This window comes from Podarcis bocagei, assembly GCF_964188305.1.
Source record: "Podarcis bocagei genome assembly, chromosome: 2".
NCBI classification, from domain to species: Eukaryota; Metazoa; Chordata; class Lepidosauria; order Squamata; family Lacertidae; genus Podarcis; species Podarcis bocagei.
The window spans coordinates 5,067,181-5,088,872 of NC_138126.1; the positions used below are offsets into that span (position 1 = coordinate 5,067,181).

General features: G+C 44.4%; 2 protein-coding genes across 2 annotated transcripts in view; both read right to left on the reverse strand.

Moving 5' to 3' along the window:
- Positions 1-1,242: 1,242 nt before the first annotated feature.
- The window catches only part of LOC308579728 (vomeronasal type-2 receptor 26-like), a gene marked incomplete at its 3' end in the record, with an annotated part of 150,888 nt that continues 130,438 nt past the window's right edge, over positions 1,243-21,692 (reverse strand). The window contains exons 6-7 of the mRNA XM_081180660.1: positions 1,918-2,826; positions 1,243-1,247 (exon numbers count right to left, since the gene is read on the reverse strand). Coding sequence (XP_081036786.1) covers positions 1,243-1,247; positions 1,918-2,826 — 914 coding nt within the window. The remainder of the gene's footprint in view (positions 1,248-1,917; positions 2,827-21,692) is intronic.
- LOC308580496 (vomeronasal type-2 receptor 26-like) lies at positions 14,962-21,041 on the reverse strand. Its single transcript, XM_081182215.1, has 6 exons — positions 20,742-21,041; positions 19,635-19,874; positions 18,726-19,523; positions 17,213-17,440; positions 16,529-16,655; positions 14,962-16,152 (listed from the first exon to the last, which is right to left on the reverse strand). Exons 2-6 carry the CDS (start codon positions 19,794-19,796, stop codon positions 15,254-15,256), a joined length of 2,214 nt encoding a protein of 737 aa, XP_081038341.1. The 5' UTR covers positions 19,797-19,874; positions 20,742-21,041; the 3' UTR covers positions 14,962-15,253.

The window sequence follows — 21,692 nt, forward strand, 5'->3', positions numbered from 1 at the left end:
AATCTGTGCACAGAGACAGTCAGCAGAATATAGTTTCTGAAATCTGACTGTGTTGTTACCATGTTCAGCAAGCATTTTTATACCTGAAAGCATTCACCCTCCTCCCATACCTCCCCCCAAAACTTCCCCAATCAGCTGGCAAGTTTTCAACTTATTTCCTTTTAGGGCATATCAATATTTGCTGGCTAAGGCTGCTAGCTAAGCACTTCCTCTGCTGGTTAAGCATTTTCTCTGCTCAGTAAGCACCCCCTCCCACCTCCTTGTACACGTGTCTTCTGTTGCTAGCTAAGCATTCCCTTCGCATCTCTTCTTATCTTGCATTACTTAAAGCAGAAGCAAAGCAGGAAACAGCTTGCTAGTGGTTTTTAGTTAACAGCAGTTTCTGGCTAGGCAGGAAACGACCTCCTGACCTGTAGCTAACATCAGCAGTTCCAGATAGCTGGTTAGGCAGGAAACGGCCTCCTGACCTGTCTGATTTAGACTTTTGCAAATAACTGCATTTTTGAGTTTGAGCTGTGTAACCATCCTAGCAGAGTGCAGGAATTTACTATGTGTAGATAATATTAATGATTAACCGTTCCCCTCTCCCTTCACCACAGTCCTTGAAAACAGTTACTCAACCCGAGATTTTCTTACTGTATGTGCAGAAGCTCACCTTTTACCCTGATGGCTAGTTGTTTTTATTATAATATACACTCGGGTTCCTCCTAAAGTGATTCCTACCAATTTTGGCATCAGGCCATACTCTTGCATTCCTATCAATATTGGCCTTATTTCTGAATCACAGAATTGTGAAATCAATAAAGAATTCCTCAGTTACCACCCTCGGAATATTCCCTTTTCCAGATCCCTTCGCAAGGGCCTCTCCTTCTCCCTCTCCTCTTTGCCAGGGGTCAAATGTGTATCTCTCTTGGCCCACTTGCAAGGGTTTGTGAGCTAGACAGTGTATCTTTGCCCCCGCCCTCCACCATGCAGCCTTCTTCCCCAGCTGCTATTTGCAGATTAAATATCTATCCATGTATTTATTTAAAAGTTGTCCCCTGCCTTACATGTGTCAGGGGGCCTGCCAGGTGTGCTCTGGGTTGGATTCCCCATTGTTGGGCCCAGAACTGTTCTGCCATGTTAAAAAAAGAAGAAGTCAGGAGAAAGCTAGGGTCAGCCCAGACAAAGGGTGAGAAAATCCCTCTACTCCTCATGGTAGGGCAACAGCCGGGGCAAATTCAGCCGGAGTCAAAAAGGAGCTCAGGCTAGAGACAGAAAGAAAGAGGAACAATAGTGGAAAGGATGGACCCAGATCTATACACACACAAGATGAAAACAAAGAGAATTAGTATAGAAACAAGAAGTAAGGATTTAAGACGGAGAGGCAAGGAGCTGGGAGACCTCATTTGTTTCTGCTTTTGCTGTATCAGGGAATAAGATATTGTTAAGTATACGAGCTGGAATTGAAAACTAGACAGCTGAGGGAGAAGGGGAAAGAGAGAAGAAGAAATTAAATTGTAAAATGTGAAAATTAAGATTGATATAAGGCTTGAAATGTTAGTTGGAATATAAATTTGTAATATAAAGCAGTAAATGGGAGAACGTAGGACACACCTAGGAAGAAAAGTGGGAAGTCAGCTTATTTGGAGGAAATGTATTAAATCTGATGTAATTTGGTATTGATTGGTTAAAATTTGGAAAACTAATCTGACAAAAAGAGAGAGCGAAAGAGACAGACAACATTTACGGGAGCTGTCAGTGGCTTTGACACTGCAGAGAGAGCACTTCTCATATCGTAGGCTTGGGTATGTGAACGGGGTGAAGAGAGAGGGATATGGTTGTGCAGAATTAAACCAACATGTAAATCACCAAAACAAAAGGTCTGTGGCCATTGCAGTGTTGTGACACCATTTTCATAAAAGAACTATCACATACCATCTTTTGATTTGATTTTTAGCTGTAGATGCTCCTTTGTGTTCAGATCAGGCCTCAGTATAATAATGTAGCACTTGGGCATGAAGATGCAGCCCAGAAGCCCAGCACTGGAGACCAAGATAGAGAAGACCTGCACGGCTACCATGTATTTCCCCTTGGTGCTCAGGTAGGTGGGCACAAAGGACACCCAAACACTGCAGAAGACCAGCATGCTGAAGGTGATCAGCTTGGCCTCATTGAAGGCCCCAGGCAGCTTCCTGGCTAGGAAAGCCACCATGAAGCAGATGGCAGCCAGGAAGCCCATGTAGCCAAGGGCACCATAAAACATGGCCACAGACCCTTCATTGCATTGCAGGATGATCTCCCCAGGCTGGGAGCGCATGTCAGAGTCTGGGAATGGGGGAAAGGTCCCGAGCCAGATGGTGCAGATGAGAACTTGGAAACTGGAACACGAAATGACAATGTAATTGGCCAAACTCTTCCCCAGCCATGTCCTCACCTTGTTCCCTGGCTTTGTGGCCTGGAAGGCCAGCACCACAGTGATGGTTTTTGCCAACACAGAAGAGACAGCAACCGAGAAGATTATGCTAAAGGCTGTTTGTCGGAAGAGGCAGATCCCTCCCCTTGGCTGGCCAATGAAGAGGAAGGAGGACAAAAAGGAAAGCAGGAGAGAGATGAGGAGGATGAAGGAGAGGTCCCGGTTGTTGGCTTTGACTATGGGAGTTTCTGTGTATTTCATTAGGATTCCTAACACAAGGCCTGTGGTTAAGGACATGAAGAGGGCAAACGAAGCCAGGAGGATACCCAAAGGTTCTTCATAGGCAAGGAAGGTGATAATCTTGGGGACACATTGATCTCGGTCCTTGTTTGGATGTTGATCTTCTGGACATTTGATGCAACGGTTTGCATCTGCAAAGAACAGAATTATTGTTGTTGCTGTTTTTGTTGTTCTACCATTCATACTACATTCCCAGGGCAGCTAACAAAAATCAAAACAAAATATAAAAAACCAGTTTAAAACAAATCAAAATTTATCTATACATCATTATTGTAATATTTTACTGTTGCTATGGCCATTGGCTAATGCAAATAAAGTTTTATCTGATCTCTATACATCAGTAGTGATGAAAGAACACCCAGATGGTACATATAATTATCTCATCTAGGAGAGCATTCCACATAGTAGGCACCACAGTGTAGAAACTGCCACCTTCGCATGTCAGAATAATCCTTGCAGGTTGTTTAGTGTGCGAAAAATGGAGTGGTCTATCATCAGTCAGTCATCCCTGCTTCTGACTTGGCAGGATTTTATTGATTTATGCATTTATGTACTCTTGTTTCATGCAGTTTTTTACAAGAAGCAACTAATGCTAATTTAAAATATGTAACAATAACAAAATGCATGAAACTTAGGCCAAAACTTCGGTCTCCTGAGTCAAAGTTCGACACTTGAGTGACGTGTCAGAAAGGATTGGTTGCCAAAAACTAGAGAGCAGTCACTGACATTTCTAATGTGAGTTCTGAGGATTTCCCCCCATGCCGTGTAGGCTTGCTTCCAGATGTCATGGAATTTGACTCTAAGAAAGAAAGTATCTATGCACACATAAGGAAATGCAGAGGAGTGCTCTAACAAGGTACAATTTGTGCATGAACTATAATCACATAGCATCGGGCAGTTATAAACTTCACTTTAAAAATGTCTTTGATATCTGTGTCAGCTTCCCAAGGGTGTCCCTTTCCAAGATGGTTACCCACCTTTCTGCATGGAGATGGTCCCTTCTGAACAGGGAATGCAGTCATAGCAGCAGAGTGGCTTTCCTTCCTGAACCACCTTGATGAATCCGGGATGGCAACTTTCCACACACTTGGAAGAAGGCAAGGTCTAAGTATAAAGAGAAAGAACATAAGGAAATTGCATGAGGCCTAACTGGTTTCCTGGTGCATTTCAGAAAATGCAACCAGTCAGGACATTACTGGAAACCTCACTATGCTAGAAGAAGAAGAAGAAGAAGAAGAAGAAGAAGAAGAAGAAGAAGAAGAAGAAGAAGAAGAAGAAGAAGAATAGTAGTAGTAGTAGTAGTAGTAGTAGTAGTAGTAGTAGTAGTTTGGATTTGATATCCCGCTTTATCACTACCCGAAGGAGTCTCAAAGCGGCTAACATTCTCCTTTCCCTTCCTCCCCCACAACAAACACTCTGTGAGGTGAGTGGGGCTGAGAGACTTCAGAGAAGTGTGACTAGCCCAAGGTCACCCAGCAGCTGCATGTGGAGGAGCGGAGACGCGAACCCGGTTCCCCAGATTACAAGTCTATCGCTCTTAACCACTACACCACACTGGCTCTCAGATAATAATAATAATAATAATAATAATAATAATAATAATAATAATAATAATAATAATAATAATAATAATTTATTATTTGTACCCCGCCCATCTGGCTGGGTTTCCCCAGCCACTCTGGGCGGCTTCCATAGAAACAAAAAATACAGTAAAATATCACAGATTTTACTCTCAGAGATATGAGGGTGTTCTTACACTCTAAATTTGGCCTTAGACTCTAAATTTGGCCACCTCATTTAGTAACTAAAATTATCTACACCCTTGAAATTACACCCTTGAAACTAAAATTATCTACGCCCTACACCCCAGAGGACAGGATCACACTTCAAAACGACCTTGACAGATTAGAGAACTGGGCAAAAACAAACAAGATGAATTTTAACAGGGAGAAATGTAAAGTATTGCACTTGGGCAAAAAAAAATGAGAGGCACAAATACAAGATGGGTGACACCTGGCTTGAGAGCAGTACATGTGAAAAGGATCTAGGAGTCTTGGTTGACCACAAACTTGACATGAGCCAACAGTGTGACGCGGCAGCTAAAAAAGCCAATGCAATTCTGGGCTGCATCAATAGGAGTATAGCATCTAGATCAAGGGAAGTAATAGTGCCACTGTATTCTGCTCTGGTCAGACCTCACCTGGAGTACTGTGTCCAGTTCTGGGCACCACAGTTCAAGAAGGACACTGACAAACTGGAACGTGTCCAGAGGAGGGCAACCAAAATGGTCAAAGGCCTGGAAACGATGCCTTATGAGGAACGGCTAAGGGAGCTGGGCATGTTTAGCCTGGAGAAGAGGAGGTTAAGGGGTGATATGATAGCCATGTTCAAATATATAAAAGGATGTCACATAGAGGAGGGAGAAAGGTTGTTTTCTGCTGCTCCAGAGAAGCGGACACGGAGTAATGGATCCAAACTGCAGGAAAGAAGATTCCACCTAAACATTAGGAAGAACTTCCTGACAGTAAGAGCTGTTTGACAGTGGAATTTGCTTCCAAGGAGTGTGGTGGAGTCTCCTACTTTGGAGGTCTTTAAGCAGAGGCTTGACAACCATATGTCAGGAGTGCTCTGATGGTGTTTCCTGCTTGGCAGGGGGTTGGACACGATGGCCCTTGTGGTCTCTTCCAACTCTATGATTCTATGAAATTTGCCTTCCTTCCCAATAGCTGGACCCTCCATTTACACAGCTTCTCAGGGGACCATCATAAGAAATGTTGGCCCTTGGACATGGCATGCATTTGAAGGCAGCTCCACACTGAGCCTGGCACCCTTATTGGAGCTTATGGGATAGGGAACACAATTAAATGAAAGAGATGATCTCTCCCACCTGATTGAGCCATTTGGGCCACACAATGGCATCCTGGTTGATGGTGAGCTGTAGGGTTGGGTAGCCCTGTCTGCCGAGACTCCCAAACTTCACCCTTAGGACGGACTGATTGGGAAACTTCATCCAGTTCACAACGTCCAAGTCAGCTGCCAGTTCCCCGTTCTCATCCAAGTATACTCCGTCCATGGAAGAATTGTAAAACTGTGAGTATCTCAGGAAAGGGTGGAGCTAAAATTAAAACACCAACATTTGGAATATGGGAAGCCTCATTACTATCCAATTCAGCCCATTTCATGCTTAGAGTTCCTCCGACTCAGAGTTGGAGTATTTCTAAACATTGAAGGTTTGTCCATAGTGGAGTCTACTGTGCATTCCCATGCTGTTTGCATTCAGACTTAATCTGCATAGTCCACACCAAATTTAATGTTTTTCCACTGTAAATTTGGGGATATGGGGATAATCAGATAAGCTGGGGGGGGAATCAGGCTTCAAACAGCTCCACACAGGGTCATTTGTTTTGGTGTTCTGTTACTCTCTTTTGCACACCCACTATTCCCTCAGTACTTTCAGTTATTTTCTTCCTCCTGTTTCCAGTATGCTTCTGAGCGGTGATAAATTCTTTTGATCCCTCAGCTGTAAAGAAAACCAGAGAACCGCACAAGCAAACCGCATTCAAATTTCTACACCAGAAGTTGTGCCCCGGGATGAAAAGTATGTGCTGAGGAATCACTATTGCTTTCATTTCTTTTCCCACCATGCTTTTAACTATTTCCAGTGTTCTTTTGAACAGAGGTATTTAGACTGCAACCCAAAGGGGAATGTCTACTGCATGAATGGGAAAGACCAGCGTTGTTCTCCATAGTCCAGGCATGGCCAAACTTGGCCCTCCAGCTGTTTTGGGACTACAACTTCCATCATCCCCAGCTAACAGGACCAGTGGTCAGGGATGATGGGAATTGTAGCCCCAAAACAGCTGGAGGGCCAAGTTTGGCCATGCCTGTCATAGACAATTTCAGATACATGCAGGTGTGGACTATCCCCTGCTCAACATAAAAATGAAATTCGAGAAACTCTGCTAAATATAAATGATCATTCCAATTAATGGGGCAAGAATATTAAGGCACAAGAAATGTTACACATGTATACATAACTCTACACTAATGAGCTTATGTGTAGCCTGTTGGGATACTCTGTTCCACCTTAAGAACAGATGTGTGGAATTGTTGTATGTCACATGTCTGCTTACACTCCAGCACAGCTTGCTGGGTACTTCCGTTTGTGTATAGCTTTTGCTTTAGCTGTCTTGCTTTGAACACGAAGAAGAAGAAGAAGAAGAAGAAGAAGAAGAAGAAGAAGAAGAGGAGGAGGAGGAGTTTGGATTTGATATCCCGCTTTATCACTACCCTAGGGAGTCTCAAAGCGGCTAACATTCTCCTTTCCCTTCCTCCCCCACAACAAACACTCTGTGAGGTGAGTGAGGCTGAGAGACTTCAGAGAAGTGTGACTGGCCCAAGGTCACCCAGCAGCTGCATGTGGAGGAGCGGAGACACAAAACCGGTTCCCCAGATTACGAGACTACCGCTCTTAACCACTACACCACACTGGCTCTCAAGGAGATCATGTTTCCTTTTGTCCTGATGTATGCTGAATAAACTGCTTGTAAATATGCTCACACAGCTTCTCCTGCCACTTCTGCTGAGTAGCGTGCCCTAGCTTCTGCAGCTCGGGTCGCAGATTCATGCCAAGGACTGGAGATCTCCCGGCACACTGGCCGGTGGGCTGGAGCCAGTCTGCCAATTGCCCCCGTTTCCTTGGTTGCATGAATACACACTTAGTAAGGCTCCCGTACACACACACACACACACACACACACACACACACACACACACACACACCCTTGGAGAAAGGCTGGGGCTTAGTTTGCCCAGGCCAGTGCCAATGGAGCTCCCAAGTGAGAAGGGAGGCAGGCTTAGGAAGAGCTTGCACAAGACCATCTTCCCTGCAGAAGGCAACTCAATGCAGGAGGTAGAAGGACTTACTCCAAATGGCCCACGGGAGAAGGAGTTATGCATAGGCGCCGACTCCATGGGGCTTGAGGGGGCCCGAGCCCCCTCAAAAATTCGTTTGGGGGGGCTCTGCCCCCCCAATAATCTCCGGCGCCCCTCCAGCAGAGCGCCATCGCCGCCCCTCCCCCAGCCCAAAATGCACAGGGTCGGGCTGCATGCCTCCTGCCCTCCCTCCCGAGCAAAAGCTCCACCCACTTTATTTGCATATTCATGAGCTTATTTATTATTCATGAGCTTTCCCGGGCCCCCCCAATATTTTTTATAAGTCCGCGTCCCTGGAGTTATGCTAAAGATGGTGGGTGTGACCAGAGGGGCTGTGACCTCTAAGGAGGCATGAAGAAGGACCATTATTCTAATGAATACCTGCCATGGCTGCAGCCTTTGAACTTCAATACGGTCTGTCACCATCTGTTTATATCTAGATGAATATGCAGCATTTAAGGCATGTGCCACCGCTTGGACAGTGTCGTAGATCCTATAGCTATCTAGAGAGAGGATTCCTTCCAGATCATCTTGAGGCAGCACCTCCTGTTTCTCTCTCTCTCTGCATCTTGTCCAGCCTTTCACTGAGAATGCATGCTTTGAATAGGAGCAATTAAAAGCTTCCTCACAAAACTTCTTAATAGCAGAGGAAAGGGGTAGAAAATCATCATATTTTGCTCGTGTATTTGTCTCCAAAAAGAAAGAGAAAATGCTGTGGATGTGTTGGAAAGATAAGTCAGAGTACACTACATCCAAGTAAATGTCCCACATTGCTGTTGTGATCCACACGTTCCCTACAATGGGTTTCACCACCTCGTCAAATAAACCTTGTATAAGTAATATTCCCTCTAAGACATAAGATTTTTCTACATAGTAAACAAATACATGAACTTGTCTCCACTTGAGGAATGGAAGATGGTGGATCTTCTCTTTCAATGTATTAAGTTGTGGGAAGATTTGTGAGATGACAACACAGACACCGCTCTTGATGAGCACGGGGGTCAAGCTCTTCAGGAACCTCTCTCCATTGCCGGTGTCTGGTGCAAGGAGGCCAATCAACGTCCATCGGAAGTGCTGGAGCAGCTTGACAATCCCTGGGTACAGGGCTTCTTCTTTGGGTGCCATCCGGTAAAAAAAAGGGAAATGCCTCTTATCATTCAGAACATGAGAAACAAAAGCATAACTGACCTGGGAAGGGAAGGGAGATGAGTGGATGGTTTTTATTTGTTTTTTGTTGCCAACAAATGTATGGCTGTTGTGGAAAAAGCAATTTCCATGCTGAGGACATTGAAAATAAAAATGCCAATTTCTATTATCTGCATTCATATTAATGTATCCATTAATTTCCTCAATATTTTTTGATTCCTATACATTATAAACAGTATCTTCTGAAAGATATTCATTTTCTGAACGGTTTCCACCCACAATTGTTTGTGCCCGGTGATTTTACTCTGTGCCCTGGTGTTTCTGCATGGAAGAATGCTATAAATAAGTCAGAAATTAGATCATTATAACAAACGGGGGGAAACTCTATGGAAAATCACATAGAAAAATGTTCTGCTCTCTGGCACCATCTGCTGTTGTATGTTTATAACACATTCAAATCATTGTTTCTTTACTAGTGTAGCTGAGTCCCAATGCTTTAATCCCTGAATAAAACATTTGAGTAGAAATGGCTGTGTGAGGAAAGAAAGGGTGATTGTCCACCAGAAGCAGTTGAAACTCTCTCAGGTCTGTGCAATACTCTTTTAAAAATGAATGCCTGTCTCCAGTTCCACTTAATATCCACCCCACTCGGTTTTTGGATTCTCTGGAAAGATCACAAAGGAGAATTAGGCTCAGGCTGCAGAAAGTCCCATCCCTCTCCATCCGCACCTGTGGGATTTTATAGATGCCCAACAAGCTTGAAATCTGGATGGAGTTTTGAGAATCAGCCCCTTCAAGGATAGCCAGAATGTCATTTTGTCTTCCACAGTTGTAGTTGGGCATGTTCACCTGCCCTGTAGAAAGCAGGTCTAACATGGCATCATACGTCACCCTGCTGTTATAAAAGTTCTCGTAGAAGCTGTAGCCAAGGGTGATGTTTTGTAAAAGCTTTGGATTCTGGTTGATATCCTGAACAGCAAACAAGAAGGAGAGGATCTGCCAGTATCTTGTCTTTAATTTCCTGCAAATATATGGAAATACGTCCCACATTCAATGAATATTTTTTAAAAAAATTAATTTCTTGCTTTTTTGACAAGATGAACTGGATTTAATTTCTGGAATTTAACTGATCCAAAGCACTCAACCATAACAGCCAAATCATCCTTGTTGCTGTGTGTGTGCACGCGCATGTGCGTTTGTGTAAAGAACTGTGGACATGCTGAAAATGGAATTTGAGATAGGAAGAATGAGAAACTGAGAGAAACCAGAATTGACAGATTGGTCCATCCTTGGGCTGAGCCTAAGTGGAAGGTTCAAAGCACTGGCACAGACCTTGGTCCCCATTCGGTTTCAGAGGGAGAGGTGTCCCAGCTTCCTCAGAACTTGGCAAAAATTCTACAGCTCTCGGACCCTTTCCTATGGTTTCTTTCAAACCTAAAATATATTTTTCTATGTAACCTTGCCTAGTATACATTTTACGTATACATATGAAAAGCAGGCTATGAAATCAATTGCACTTCAGCACTGATACACCCTCAAAGACTCCCTCCAAAGGCTAAAGAGGAGAGGGATTTAGTAGGAGCAAGAAAGAGCCTGGGTTGCTGGGGATCATTTGAGCTCATGCAATCAATACAAAATGGAGCAGCACCAATCCCACCCCCACAAAATGACTTACCTGGAAAAGCTGGTGGAAGGAGATACGTTGAAGGTGTGTGGATTAAGAAACGCTCTTGTGGGAGAAATGACCCCACCAATGAGGTGGTCTCCTGGCTTGTAATAATTAAATGGGTCAATCTGATCCCTCTCCAAGGTTAGGGGGCATTTCACCTCTGACATCTCACAGTCTGCACAAGGCAGCCACAGCAGCAGAAGAAACACCAGCATCCTATGTCTGCCTGGAACGGCCTCCTACCTTGTGATAACTCAAAAGAATTAGTAGATGAAGCCTAACGCTTTTGCACGTCTTTCCTAATGGTGATGGAACCCAGCCTAGATTTCCCATCAGAAGGGGGTGGTAGTAAATGAAGCTCACACAAAGAGATTTCTACGCAACTGCCCTCAGTCTCAGCCCAAGCTCCTCCTGCAGCAGGAGATGTTTATGCTCCCATCCTTCCTGGCTCTCATTTTTTATGCTTATTTCAGTAAGCTTAAAGAAAATCTTTGGACAAAGCTCCAGAGAAGAAGAGAAAAATCACTATGATTTTCATAATTATAAGGGGAAGAAGCACCCCCTGTGAAAGATCATGAACTCTCTGTGTGGCTCCATGCGCAGGTGCAGGGCTGGAGAAAAGCTCACAGATGTGGCTCCGGACTCCAGGTGGATAATGGAGCGGGCAGCTGAACATGTCTAAAGTTTGGTGCAAAAACACCTTCACAAGGGTCAGGATCAAGATTTCTTTTTAGGACAATGATGAGGAAACTTTGATTTGCAGACAGAATTAAGCCTGCCACATATCCTCCAACATTTCTCCGATGAAAGTAGACACATCCTATTCTATTGGGGCACAGGTGGCACTGTGGTCTAAACCACAGAGATTAGGACTTGCCGATCAGAAGGTTGGCGGTTCGAATCCCTGCGACGGGGTGAGCTCCCGTTGCTCAGTCCCAGCTCCTGCCAACCTAGCAGTTCGAAAGCACATCAAAGTGCAAGTAGATAAATAGGTACCGCTCTGACAGGAAGGTGAATGGTGTTTCCATCCACTGTTCTGGTTCGCCAGAAGCGGCTTAGTCATGCTGGCCACATGACCCGGAAGCTATACGCCGGCTCCCTTGGCCAATAAAGCGAGATGAGCGCCGCAACCCCAGAGTCGTCCGCGACTGGACCTAATTGTCAGGGGTCCCATACCAATAAATCTTTGCTTTCCCATACCAAAGACATGCTTGCCAGCCAAACTTTAAATCATGGCCTTCCAAATCTAAAATATATGCATTTTCCAAGATAATCCATTCCTTTAACCAGCATACACAAGCTGCATCATAATACAGTTGCAAGTCCAGCAGGGCAAAGTCTCTTCTTTTTTTATCAATTGGAATTTTATGTTTAATCTGCGGCTTTTTCCCCTGCCAGACAAATTTAGAGATATCTTTTTTCCATTCTTTGAGGCAATTTAGGTTACTGACAATTGGGATTGACCTATAAAGCCTTAAACGGCTCAGGACCGCAATACCTTACCTCTTCCCATATGAACCTATCAGGACCCTGAGATTGTCTTCTGAGGCCTTTCTTCATATGCTCCCTCCTCGAGAGGTCTGGAGGGTGGCAACACGAGAATGGGCCTTTTTTGCAGTGGCTCCTCGTCTGTGGAATACTTTCCCCAGGGAGGTTCACCTAGCGCCTTCATTATACACCTTTAGGCGCCAGGGGAAAACATTCTTCTTTAACCAGGCCTATGGTTGATTGTCACCTAATGCCCTTTTAAAACAATCAACCTAGGAATTATAGGTACCGAGATTCCATCAGATCAGAAGAAATTGTCCATGTATGCTACAACAGCTGCTCAGACGTTGTTAGCCCAGAAGTGGAAGAAAGAGACAAACCCAAGTAAAGAAGAATGGCAAATCAAGCTGATGGAATATGCCGAAATGGCAAAACTAACTGGGAAGCTCAGGAATCAGGAAGACAAGAAATTCAAAAAAAGATTGGGAAATGCTTATTATGTATATACAAAATCATTGTAAACAGGACATTAGCAGGATTTTAAATACACTTGTATTGTAACAGAAAGTACAGATAATCTAGAAATATGAAAAATTGGAGAAGTATTGATATGTAGTTGAAAACAGAAATAATAGGACCCATGGAAGTGATGGGGGGGGGGAAGAGTCAAGTGATGCAGGGTAATCTTGATATGTGGGGAATATTTTTTTTATATTATGATGTAACTATTCTTTTTTCCCTTTTTTTCTTTCAAAATCTTTGAAAATTAAAATCTTTGAAAATCAGTAAAATAAATAAAAACTATATATATATTTTTTAAAAAATTTTTGTTGGGGGGTGTTATTCGGTTGCCTCTGTTTTGATTTTGATTGTGTGTTCTGTGTTTTTATATTGCAATTTTATCTCGTGAACCACCCTGAGACCTGCGAGTATAGGGCAGTATACAAATTTAATAAATATAAACATAAATATCAGGAACAGTTGCATTCTGACCTCCTTAGTTCACAGAAAAGGCAATTAGGGTGGCCTGGGAACAGGGGAGAGGTGTGGGGGAAATAAGTGTAGAAGGAATGACCACTATTTCAATGACTTTAAAGGGTGACTAGGCAAGTTCATGGAGAGATTAGGCTATCGGTGGCTTCGAGTAAAGATAGCTGTGATCTACCTCCACTGACAGAGGCAATATGCTTATGAATCCTGGTTGCTTGGAAGAGAAGTGGGAGAATGCTGTTGCCTTCATGCCCTGTGACAACAGAATACTGCACTGGCTAGGCCTTGTGTCTGATCCATTGGGGGTCCTCGTGTGTTGTCTTTCCCATTGGTGTTTGTGAAGAGCCTACAGGTAATGCTACTAGGTGGAGAATGGATTCCCCCCCCCTGGCATCCTACTTCACCAACAAAAGCAGCTGATCAAGAGGTGCAATCGACAAGGTCAGGAATGGGAGTGAGGCTGCAGAAAATCCTCCTGCCCTTGAGATCTCAGGCCTAGAAGCTGAATATGGTCTCCAAGTGTCTCTTATCTGGCCCCTCAGTACTCTCCCTAGCCCACACCCATTCTAGACATGCCTCCTATTAGCCCTGTTTTGTTCCCTCCCAAAGTGTTTTAGCCTTGAACTCTGAGAATGCCTCTTCCTTGTGTGGATGACTACAGGGTAGAGAATCGTGTGTGTGTGGAAACTAGACTACTGAAGAAAGGTGAAATTTTCATGTGTTGTTCTCCCCACCTCTTTCCCTGCCCACTGCTGCCATGTGGTCACCTGAAGGTTGTCCAGAAGGAAATGTGGCTGTCAGTCTGAAAATTTTGCTAACCCCTGCAACAAAATGTAATTTCAGAAGTTCGCAATATTCAGAAATAACCATGCGAGGTGTCTGTATGTGCATACATCCTAAAATGATATTTAGGTCCTGGTCAGTTAAAGGCCACATAGACTTTTCTCCCCGCTCTGACCAAAGCTAAGAGCAGGGAGCCACTTCTGTAAGATCTTGTAAACATGTTTTCCTCCAACTCTGCACATGTCCCTCAAGCCACACAGAGACTCCAGGGCGTTGCCAAGGTGACACGTCTCTCCCTTACAATTATTCTTATTCCTGCCAAAGCTCCAGAGATTTGACCAAAGATTGCCTGTGAAACCAATCTACTAAACATCAGAATCAAGAGCAAAGCAAGGTAATTTCTTGCACTGTGGTTGGGAAAATATGCACTACGCTGCTGAGAGCCTACACACACACACACACACACACACACACACAATTCCTGACTGATCATGAGATAGTTTGAGCATCTAATGTCCAGCCTCTGGAGACACCACTGTTTGATAAAACTTTTCAGCTGTTGTTCTGCAAGTGAAATAACTCTGAGCAATTTCCCATTTCTTAACACAAGCTTCTGCTGTTGCTGCAAAATGCCTGCACTGTAATATTTATGCATTGCAGTGCGTAGGACTATATGGCCCCTGGGTTCCCTTCCAACTCTACAATTCCATGACCTTTCATACCTTTGTTTAGTACACCCCTTCCTTAAGAGCCAGCAACACAGTCCACTCTTCTTTTTAATCGTCAATACAGTTTATTAACATAGGTTTCTTAAGACAGTAAAAGAGCAGCAACACAGAGATCCTGTTACCCAATAAATATATCAAAGTTTATTTGAGAATTTAGGGACGTTTAGTCGTGCACACACAGAGAAATCTATAAAGGTTAATTTAGGATTGATACTTTACCACCAAGCACTGGCAGAGGAAGGCAAGTGCAGGGGGTGCGGTGCACACCGGGCGTCAGCGTTGAGGGTGGGTGACATCGCCACGCCACCACCAACCCCAACCCACGCTCGCTGCACTAGCAGCAGGCTGCTAGGGACAGTGCTGCCACGGGCGGCTAACTGTGTCCCTCCCAACGTTCTCCATGTGGGTGGCTAGCGGCGCACCCCCATGCTCTCTGCACGGGTGGCGGGCAGCTAGGAATGCTTGCTGTGCAGGCAGCTAGCCCTGCTCCGCGCCGCTCCAGGTGCAGCTGAAAGATGTTTCAGGGGCAGCTGAAAGATGTTTCTTCTTATTCATGTGGGTACAAATAATACTGCCACACACAGCCTTCAACATATAACAAGGGATTATGGGCCAGATAAGGGGCTGTGACTCTCAGGCACTAAGAGAAAGAACTGCATTTTCAGAGGCTCAGGGTTAATCCAGAAATCCCAGCTCCAAATGAAACAAACTTGCTCAAAGGCCCCCAGTTTTACCCCAAAAAGTCCAATGATGAAACACAACACCCCAGGATCATAATTAGCATAACACAGGATTGTTACAATCCTAACAGAAGCTATCCTAAGTTTTTGTTACCAGGTGCTCCTTTGTATTCAGATCAGGCCTCAGCATGATAATATAGCATTTGGGGATGAAGATACATCCCAGAAGCCCAGCACTGGAGGACAAGATGGAGAAGACCTGCACGGCTACCATGAATTTCCCCTTTGTGCTCAGGTAGGTGGGCACAAAGGACACCCAAACACTGCAGAAGACCAGCATGCTGAAGGTGATCAGCTTGGCTTCATTGAAGGCCCCAGGCAGCTTCCTGGCTAGGAAAGCCACCGTGAAGCAGGTGGCAGCCAGGAAGCCCATGTAGCCAAGAGCACCATAAAACATGGCCACAGACCCTTCGTTGCATTGTAGGATGATGTCTTTAGGCTGGGAGTGCATGTCATACTCTGTAAATGGGGGAGACCGTCCCAGCCACAGGGTGCAGATGACAACTTGGACACTCGAACAGGAAATGACTATGTGGTTGGCCAGACCCTTCCCCAGCCATCTCCTCATCCTGTTCCCTGGCTTGGTGGCCAGGAAGGCCATCACCACAGTGATGGTTTTTGCCAAGACAGAAGAAATAGCAATAGAGAAGATGATGATGAAGGCCATTTGTTGGAGAAGACAGGTTCCTTTCCTTGGCTGGCCAATGAAGAAGAAGGAGGACAAAAAGGAGAGCAGTAGGGAGATGAGGAGGATGTAGGAGAGGTCCCTGTTGTTGGCTTTGACTAGGGGAGTTTCCTTGTATTTAATGAAAATTCCAAACACAATGCCTGTTGTTAAAGATAAGAACAGGGCAGTGGAAACTAAGATGATCCCCAACTGTTCTTCATAAGCCAGGAAAGAGATAATCTTAGGGATACATTGATCATGGCCTTTGTTCGGATGCTGATCTTCTTGGCATTTGGTGCAAAGTTCTGCATCTGCGGAGGAGAAAAACCATCCATAACCATCTGTGTTCTACAGTGGTACCTCGGGTTACAGACGCTTCAGGTTACAGACTCCGCTAACCCAGAGGTTAACCCGGGTTAAGAACTTTGCTTCAGGGTGAGAACAGAAATCGCGCAGCGGCAGCAGGAGGCCCCATTAGCTAAAGTGGTACCTGAGGTTAAGAATAGTTTCAGGTTAAGAACGGACCTCCAGAACGAATTGAGTTCTTAACCTGAGGTACCACTGTACTACCTTCACTTGTAACTGCTTGTCCTCCAGAGATATATGTGGAGCACAAGCTTTCTCAGAGTGATTCTCCACCCTGTTTCTATCATCTCAAGGAACACCCTCTCCCTTGAAGTCACCCACCTTCCTGAGAGGAGATTGTCCCTTCCTCACACAGAGCACAAGCATAGCAGCAAACCGGCTCTCCTTCCTGAACCACCTTGGCGTATCCAGGCTGACAGCTTTTGGTACACCTGGAGCGAGGCACAGTCTAAGCATAACGAGAAGAAGGTACATCAAGAGGAAAGTACTAGAAGCATTTGTGCATGGAATTCATTCATAGTCTGGAAAGGACCCACTGACCACACCCACTTCTTCTTTTTTTAACAAGAAAGCACTTTTAATGCAAAACAGCATCGGAGGTAAACCACTTTGGTGTACCTGCTTGCTTGTTTCAGCATTTTTATTCCACCTTTTAAAACAAATGTAGGCTCAAGGCAGAAGACAGAACATAGCAAAAAGAAATTGGAGACAAGCCAGCTACTCTGATCTCTGGGAGAGAGAGCTGGCTGGTGCTGGTTTTACAGCCCAAGTGAACTGAGAAACACAGGGTGTGTTTTCTCAGGTTCCCCAGAATCTAGGATTTCTTTGAATATCCTGGATTCCCCTCCCGCCTGGGCTGTTGCCTGTGGCAAGAGGGATTGGTGGAGGCAACTATTGCTGGGTAGTTAAGATACAACTGGTCCACCTTACAAGGCTGTTTTGTAACAGTTGTGCGAAAGAAGAGCATGAACTTTCCTAGCTTTCCACTCTTATAACGTTCACTACCTTGTTGAACTGTTTGGGCCACTCAATGGCTCCGGAGTTAATGGTGAATTTTATGCCAGTGGACGCCTCTCTCTCAACACTCCCAATTTTCACTCGAGTGCTAGACGCATTGGGAAACATCACCCAGTTCTCAATGTCATAGTTGCCTGCCTGCTCCCCATTCTCATCCAAACACAGTCTGCCCATGGAAGTGTTTGAGCTTTGGACTTCTCTTAGGAAAGGGTGAAGCTGCAATGACAGTGAAAACACCAGCAATAAGAAACTACGAAAGTGTGTTGTGTATCTCAGTCCTGCTTGCTTTCAGCTCTGTCAATCAGTAAGTTTGGTTCAGGATTTAAAGCAGGGGTCAGCAAACTTTTTCAGCAGGGGGCCGGGCCACTGTCTCTCAGACCTTGTGGGGGGCCAGACTATATTCTATATTTTTTTTGGGGGGGGATGAATGAATTCCTATGCCCCACAAATAACCCAGAGATGCATTTTAAATAAAAGCACACATTCTACTCATGTAAAAACACACTGATTCCCGGACCGTCCGCGGGCCGGATTTAGAAGGTGATTGGGCCGGATCCAGCCCCCAGGCCTTAGTTTGCCTATCCATGATTTAAAGTATGAACTCTGCCACAGTTAAAATTAAAAGCAAGTTGGCCTGAACTAAGGGTGAATCTGTCTGCAAGCTTTGGAACAAAAGTTTCCTAATGTTATGCCTTCACGTGTAACTGCAAGTTGATTGCTTGCAAACTAACACTAAAGTGCAAATAATTTTATTTAGAAGTGCTGCTGCATGTCAAAACTAACTTGTAGTTTTCCATTGCAAAATTGGGAAGGTTAACATGTGCCCTGCCTGTTGAAATTTTACATGCTTGTTCTTCTACTGTATGAGCTCTGAGACCATTCAGACTCTCACGCAAGTAAATGAACTCCTGAGCTCTCAAAATAGAAGAGCTTTTGGTGAATGAGGTGTTGCTGTTTTTTAATTCTACAACAGCTGTTATTAATTAGGGCCAGTGCACATCTCATGTCAGCCACAAATCATATCCATTCTATTCTACTGATAAAACTGTTAATTCAAGCAAAGACCATTAACAACAAAACCAACAATTTATTACTTGTGCCCCAGCCACTCTGAGTGCTTTCCAACGAAGTGTAAAAAACACAACAGATATCCAGAAAGCCCAACAGAGGCAGTTCTAAAAACAAGTCATTGGGAATGTCGTATATTTTAACCAGCTGACATAATGCCATTGCCACAGTTGTCCAATTTATCTCAAGTGAATATTCTTCCACAGTACGGGGGCCACTGCAGAGAAGACTTTCACAGGTGTAAGCCACTTTCAATATCAGCACATGAGTCGGACATTTGACTATACTGAGTAGCTCCTCTTCCTTGCACAAACATCTGAAGGGAGCCCTCATAATGGTTGCCACATAATCTAGAATCCTGATAGGAAACATTTTTGCTCACTGCTAAATTTGGGACAAGGGGTTACCATTTGCAGAAAGGTGGAGGAAATACCTGCCATGGCTCTAGCCTTTTATCTCTTTCACCCACCAGCGCCATCAGCTTTGATCTAGATGAATGTGCAACATTTAAGGCATGTGCCACAGTCTGAACACTAAAGAAAGTGGTGGAGCTGTCCTGAGACATGGCTCTCTCCAGCTCCTCTTGAGGCAGTTTTTCCAGTTTCTGCTTCTCTGTGCATCTTTCCCGACCTTTCGCGGCCAACACATGCTTTGAATATAAACAATGAAATGCTTCCTTCCAAAACTGCCTAAGGAGGTAGGAATCTGGTTTGTAGTTTCGATGTGTCTTTCTTATCTTGAACTTCATTACAAAAGACAAAGATCCATGGATATGCTGAAAGGCATCAGGATGAAGAGACAAGTTCAAGTTCATGTCTTGAAAAGGGGTCGTGATCCAGACTTTGGGCCCAATTTGTTTCCCATGTCGCACCTGTAGTGCAATGATTAGTCCCAATCCCATGTAAGCAGGTACATAGTAAACAAATATGCCGACTTGTCTCCAGATGAAAAATGGTTCGCTTGGGGAAAGCATGTCATATAGATCTATCTGAGTTACTTTTTTTGAGAAAGCAACACAAATCCCTTTGCTGATCATCAGAGGCACCAAGGTGCGCACAAAACATTCTCCACTGTCGTCATCCGGAGTGAAGAGGCCAACCCACGTCCATCCAAAATGCAAGAGCAACTTGACAATCCCTGGGTACTGAGCTTCTTCTTTGGGGACCATCCAATAAACAAAAGGGGACTGGGTTTCAACTTCAAGAACCTGCCTAGTGAAACCATAGCTGATCTGGTCAGAGAAAGAAGAGATTAGTATTTTGCTGTACCTTCGTGATAAGGAACATCTTTATTAAGCTGAAAGGACAAATATCTTCCATCTCCCCTTGTCCTCCCTTCATACCTGTGGGATTTTGTAGATGGCTGACATGGCTGAAATCTCTTTTGAGATGACAGAATTGGCCCCTTCAAGAACAGCCAGCAGGTTATTCTGTCTTCCACAGATATAGTTTGGGACATTGCTATTCCCGCCTCCAAGCAAGTCTAGCATGGCAGCAGAAGTCATCCTCTCATCCAAATAGTTATCATAGAGGTTGTAGCCCAGGGTGATGTTGGGCAAGAGCCCGGGATCCTGGTTGATCTCCTGGACGGTGAACAAGAAGGACAAGACGTACCAGTAGGACTTAAATATCCACCTGCAAAAAATAAATCAATTTAAAAGTTCATGAAATACTAGGAAATTGATGCAAGGGCTGCTGTTCTTTCAGTGGCCTTGGCTACTTCAAAGTGAGTGTGTGAAAAATTACTCAAGTGTTCTTTAAAAAGGACTGGCACTTTGGTGCAATTTGAGTGCAGATGAAGAATCACCAAGCTCATCAATACATATTTATTTAGGAATGAAACCTGTGTGATAAATTTGAACAGTTCATAGTTTGGAGATTCCTCTACTGAGGAAGATCCCCAGGACTAGATTGTTTCATTTAAAGCATGCTTTCCCTGCTCTTTGGCAAGAAGAGAATTCTGTCCTAAACGTTATACAGTGGTACCTCGGGTTACATACACTTCAGGTTACATACGCTTCAGGTTACAGACTCCGCTAACCCAGAAATATTACCTCAGGTTAAGAACTTTGCTTCAGGATGAGAACGGAAATTGTGCTCCGGTGGCACAGCAGCAGCAGGACGCCTCAGGTTAAGAACAGTTTAAGGTTAAAAACAGACCTCCGGAATGAATTAAGTACTTAACCCGAGGTACCACTGTAATTGAAAAATACATGACACAAAGGGGGAAAGGGGCTGGAATGGAGAAGAATATATTTAGCTAAGAAGGATTTTTACAGGATCTACCATTGGTCTACTATTGCATTCCTCAAAATTATTGTAATTTATTTGTCCTAATAAGATTAATAAATTGCTGGCACCTTGGAAATAGTCCAGCAGCCTCTGAAGAGCCACAGGCCATTTTCCTGGTAAACAGGAACCATTCCCTTGGTGGTAGAAAAACTACTCACGGCTTAATCCTTGTGAAGGGGGTCTCGGAAAAGACATATGGATGTTGTTGATCAATAGATGTTGGAGATACGATCCCACTGATCATAAAATCTCCAGGCCGGTAATAACTGGGTGCTTCAGATTGATCCCTGATCAGTTTCAAGGTGCATTTTGCCTTCAGGTTGCCGCTGACTCCATGGGGCATTAGCAGGAGAAACAACAAGAGAAACAGCAGGGATCTCATTCTGCCTCTGCGTCCTGCACTGTCCCAATCTGGCTGGTTTTCAGCAATGGCTTTGGAGCCTTTAAATGCCATGCAAATATATATCCACTTCCCCAACCTTTCACCTGCTCTAAACCTTGACTCAGCCTGCCTCTGACACGAGAAATATGATTTGCACCAACTTTTCTTTCCAGAAACTGTGCAATGAATAACACCATGCTTTTATTGGTTCTGATGTTTAGGCAATCTCCAGGAACATCTCTTGAGCTTTCAGAAGAAGCAATCACTATGATTTTCATAATTGCAAATGGTGGAAGTTTTGCCGCTGCAACTTCCCAGAGTCTTCGTTTGATTCAAGGGGCAGGTGCAAAGCTGGAGAAAAATATGTTTGCAGAGAGCATCTCCGCAGTTTGGCATAATTCAAAGTGGGGGGGGGGGCATTTGACCTGGACTGTGCTCACAAGAACCTAAGAAAAGCCCTCCAACTGAATCAGAACAATTCTGTTCCTTCTCTGTATGTGGGAATCCTATCCCTGCAAGAATAGGAGAGGTGGACTCTCCCGTAGGGGTAATGTCAGCAACTATTTGGGGCAATTAGCTCTATAGGGGATTAGCTCTATTTAAGCTCACTCTACACCACACTCTCACTGACACAGTCTGGGGAAAATGTATTAGTGTCCGGCCCAATATAGGCCTTTCTATCTCCCTCTTTCCTCAGATCCTGTGGGACTTTGGTGGCCTTCCATGT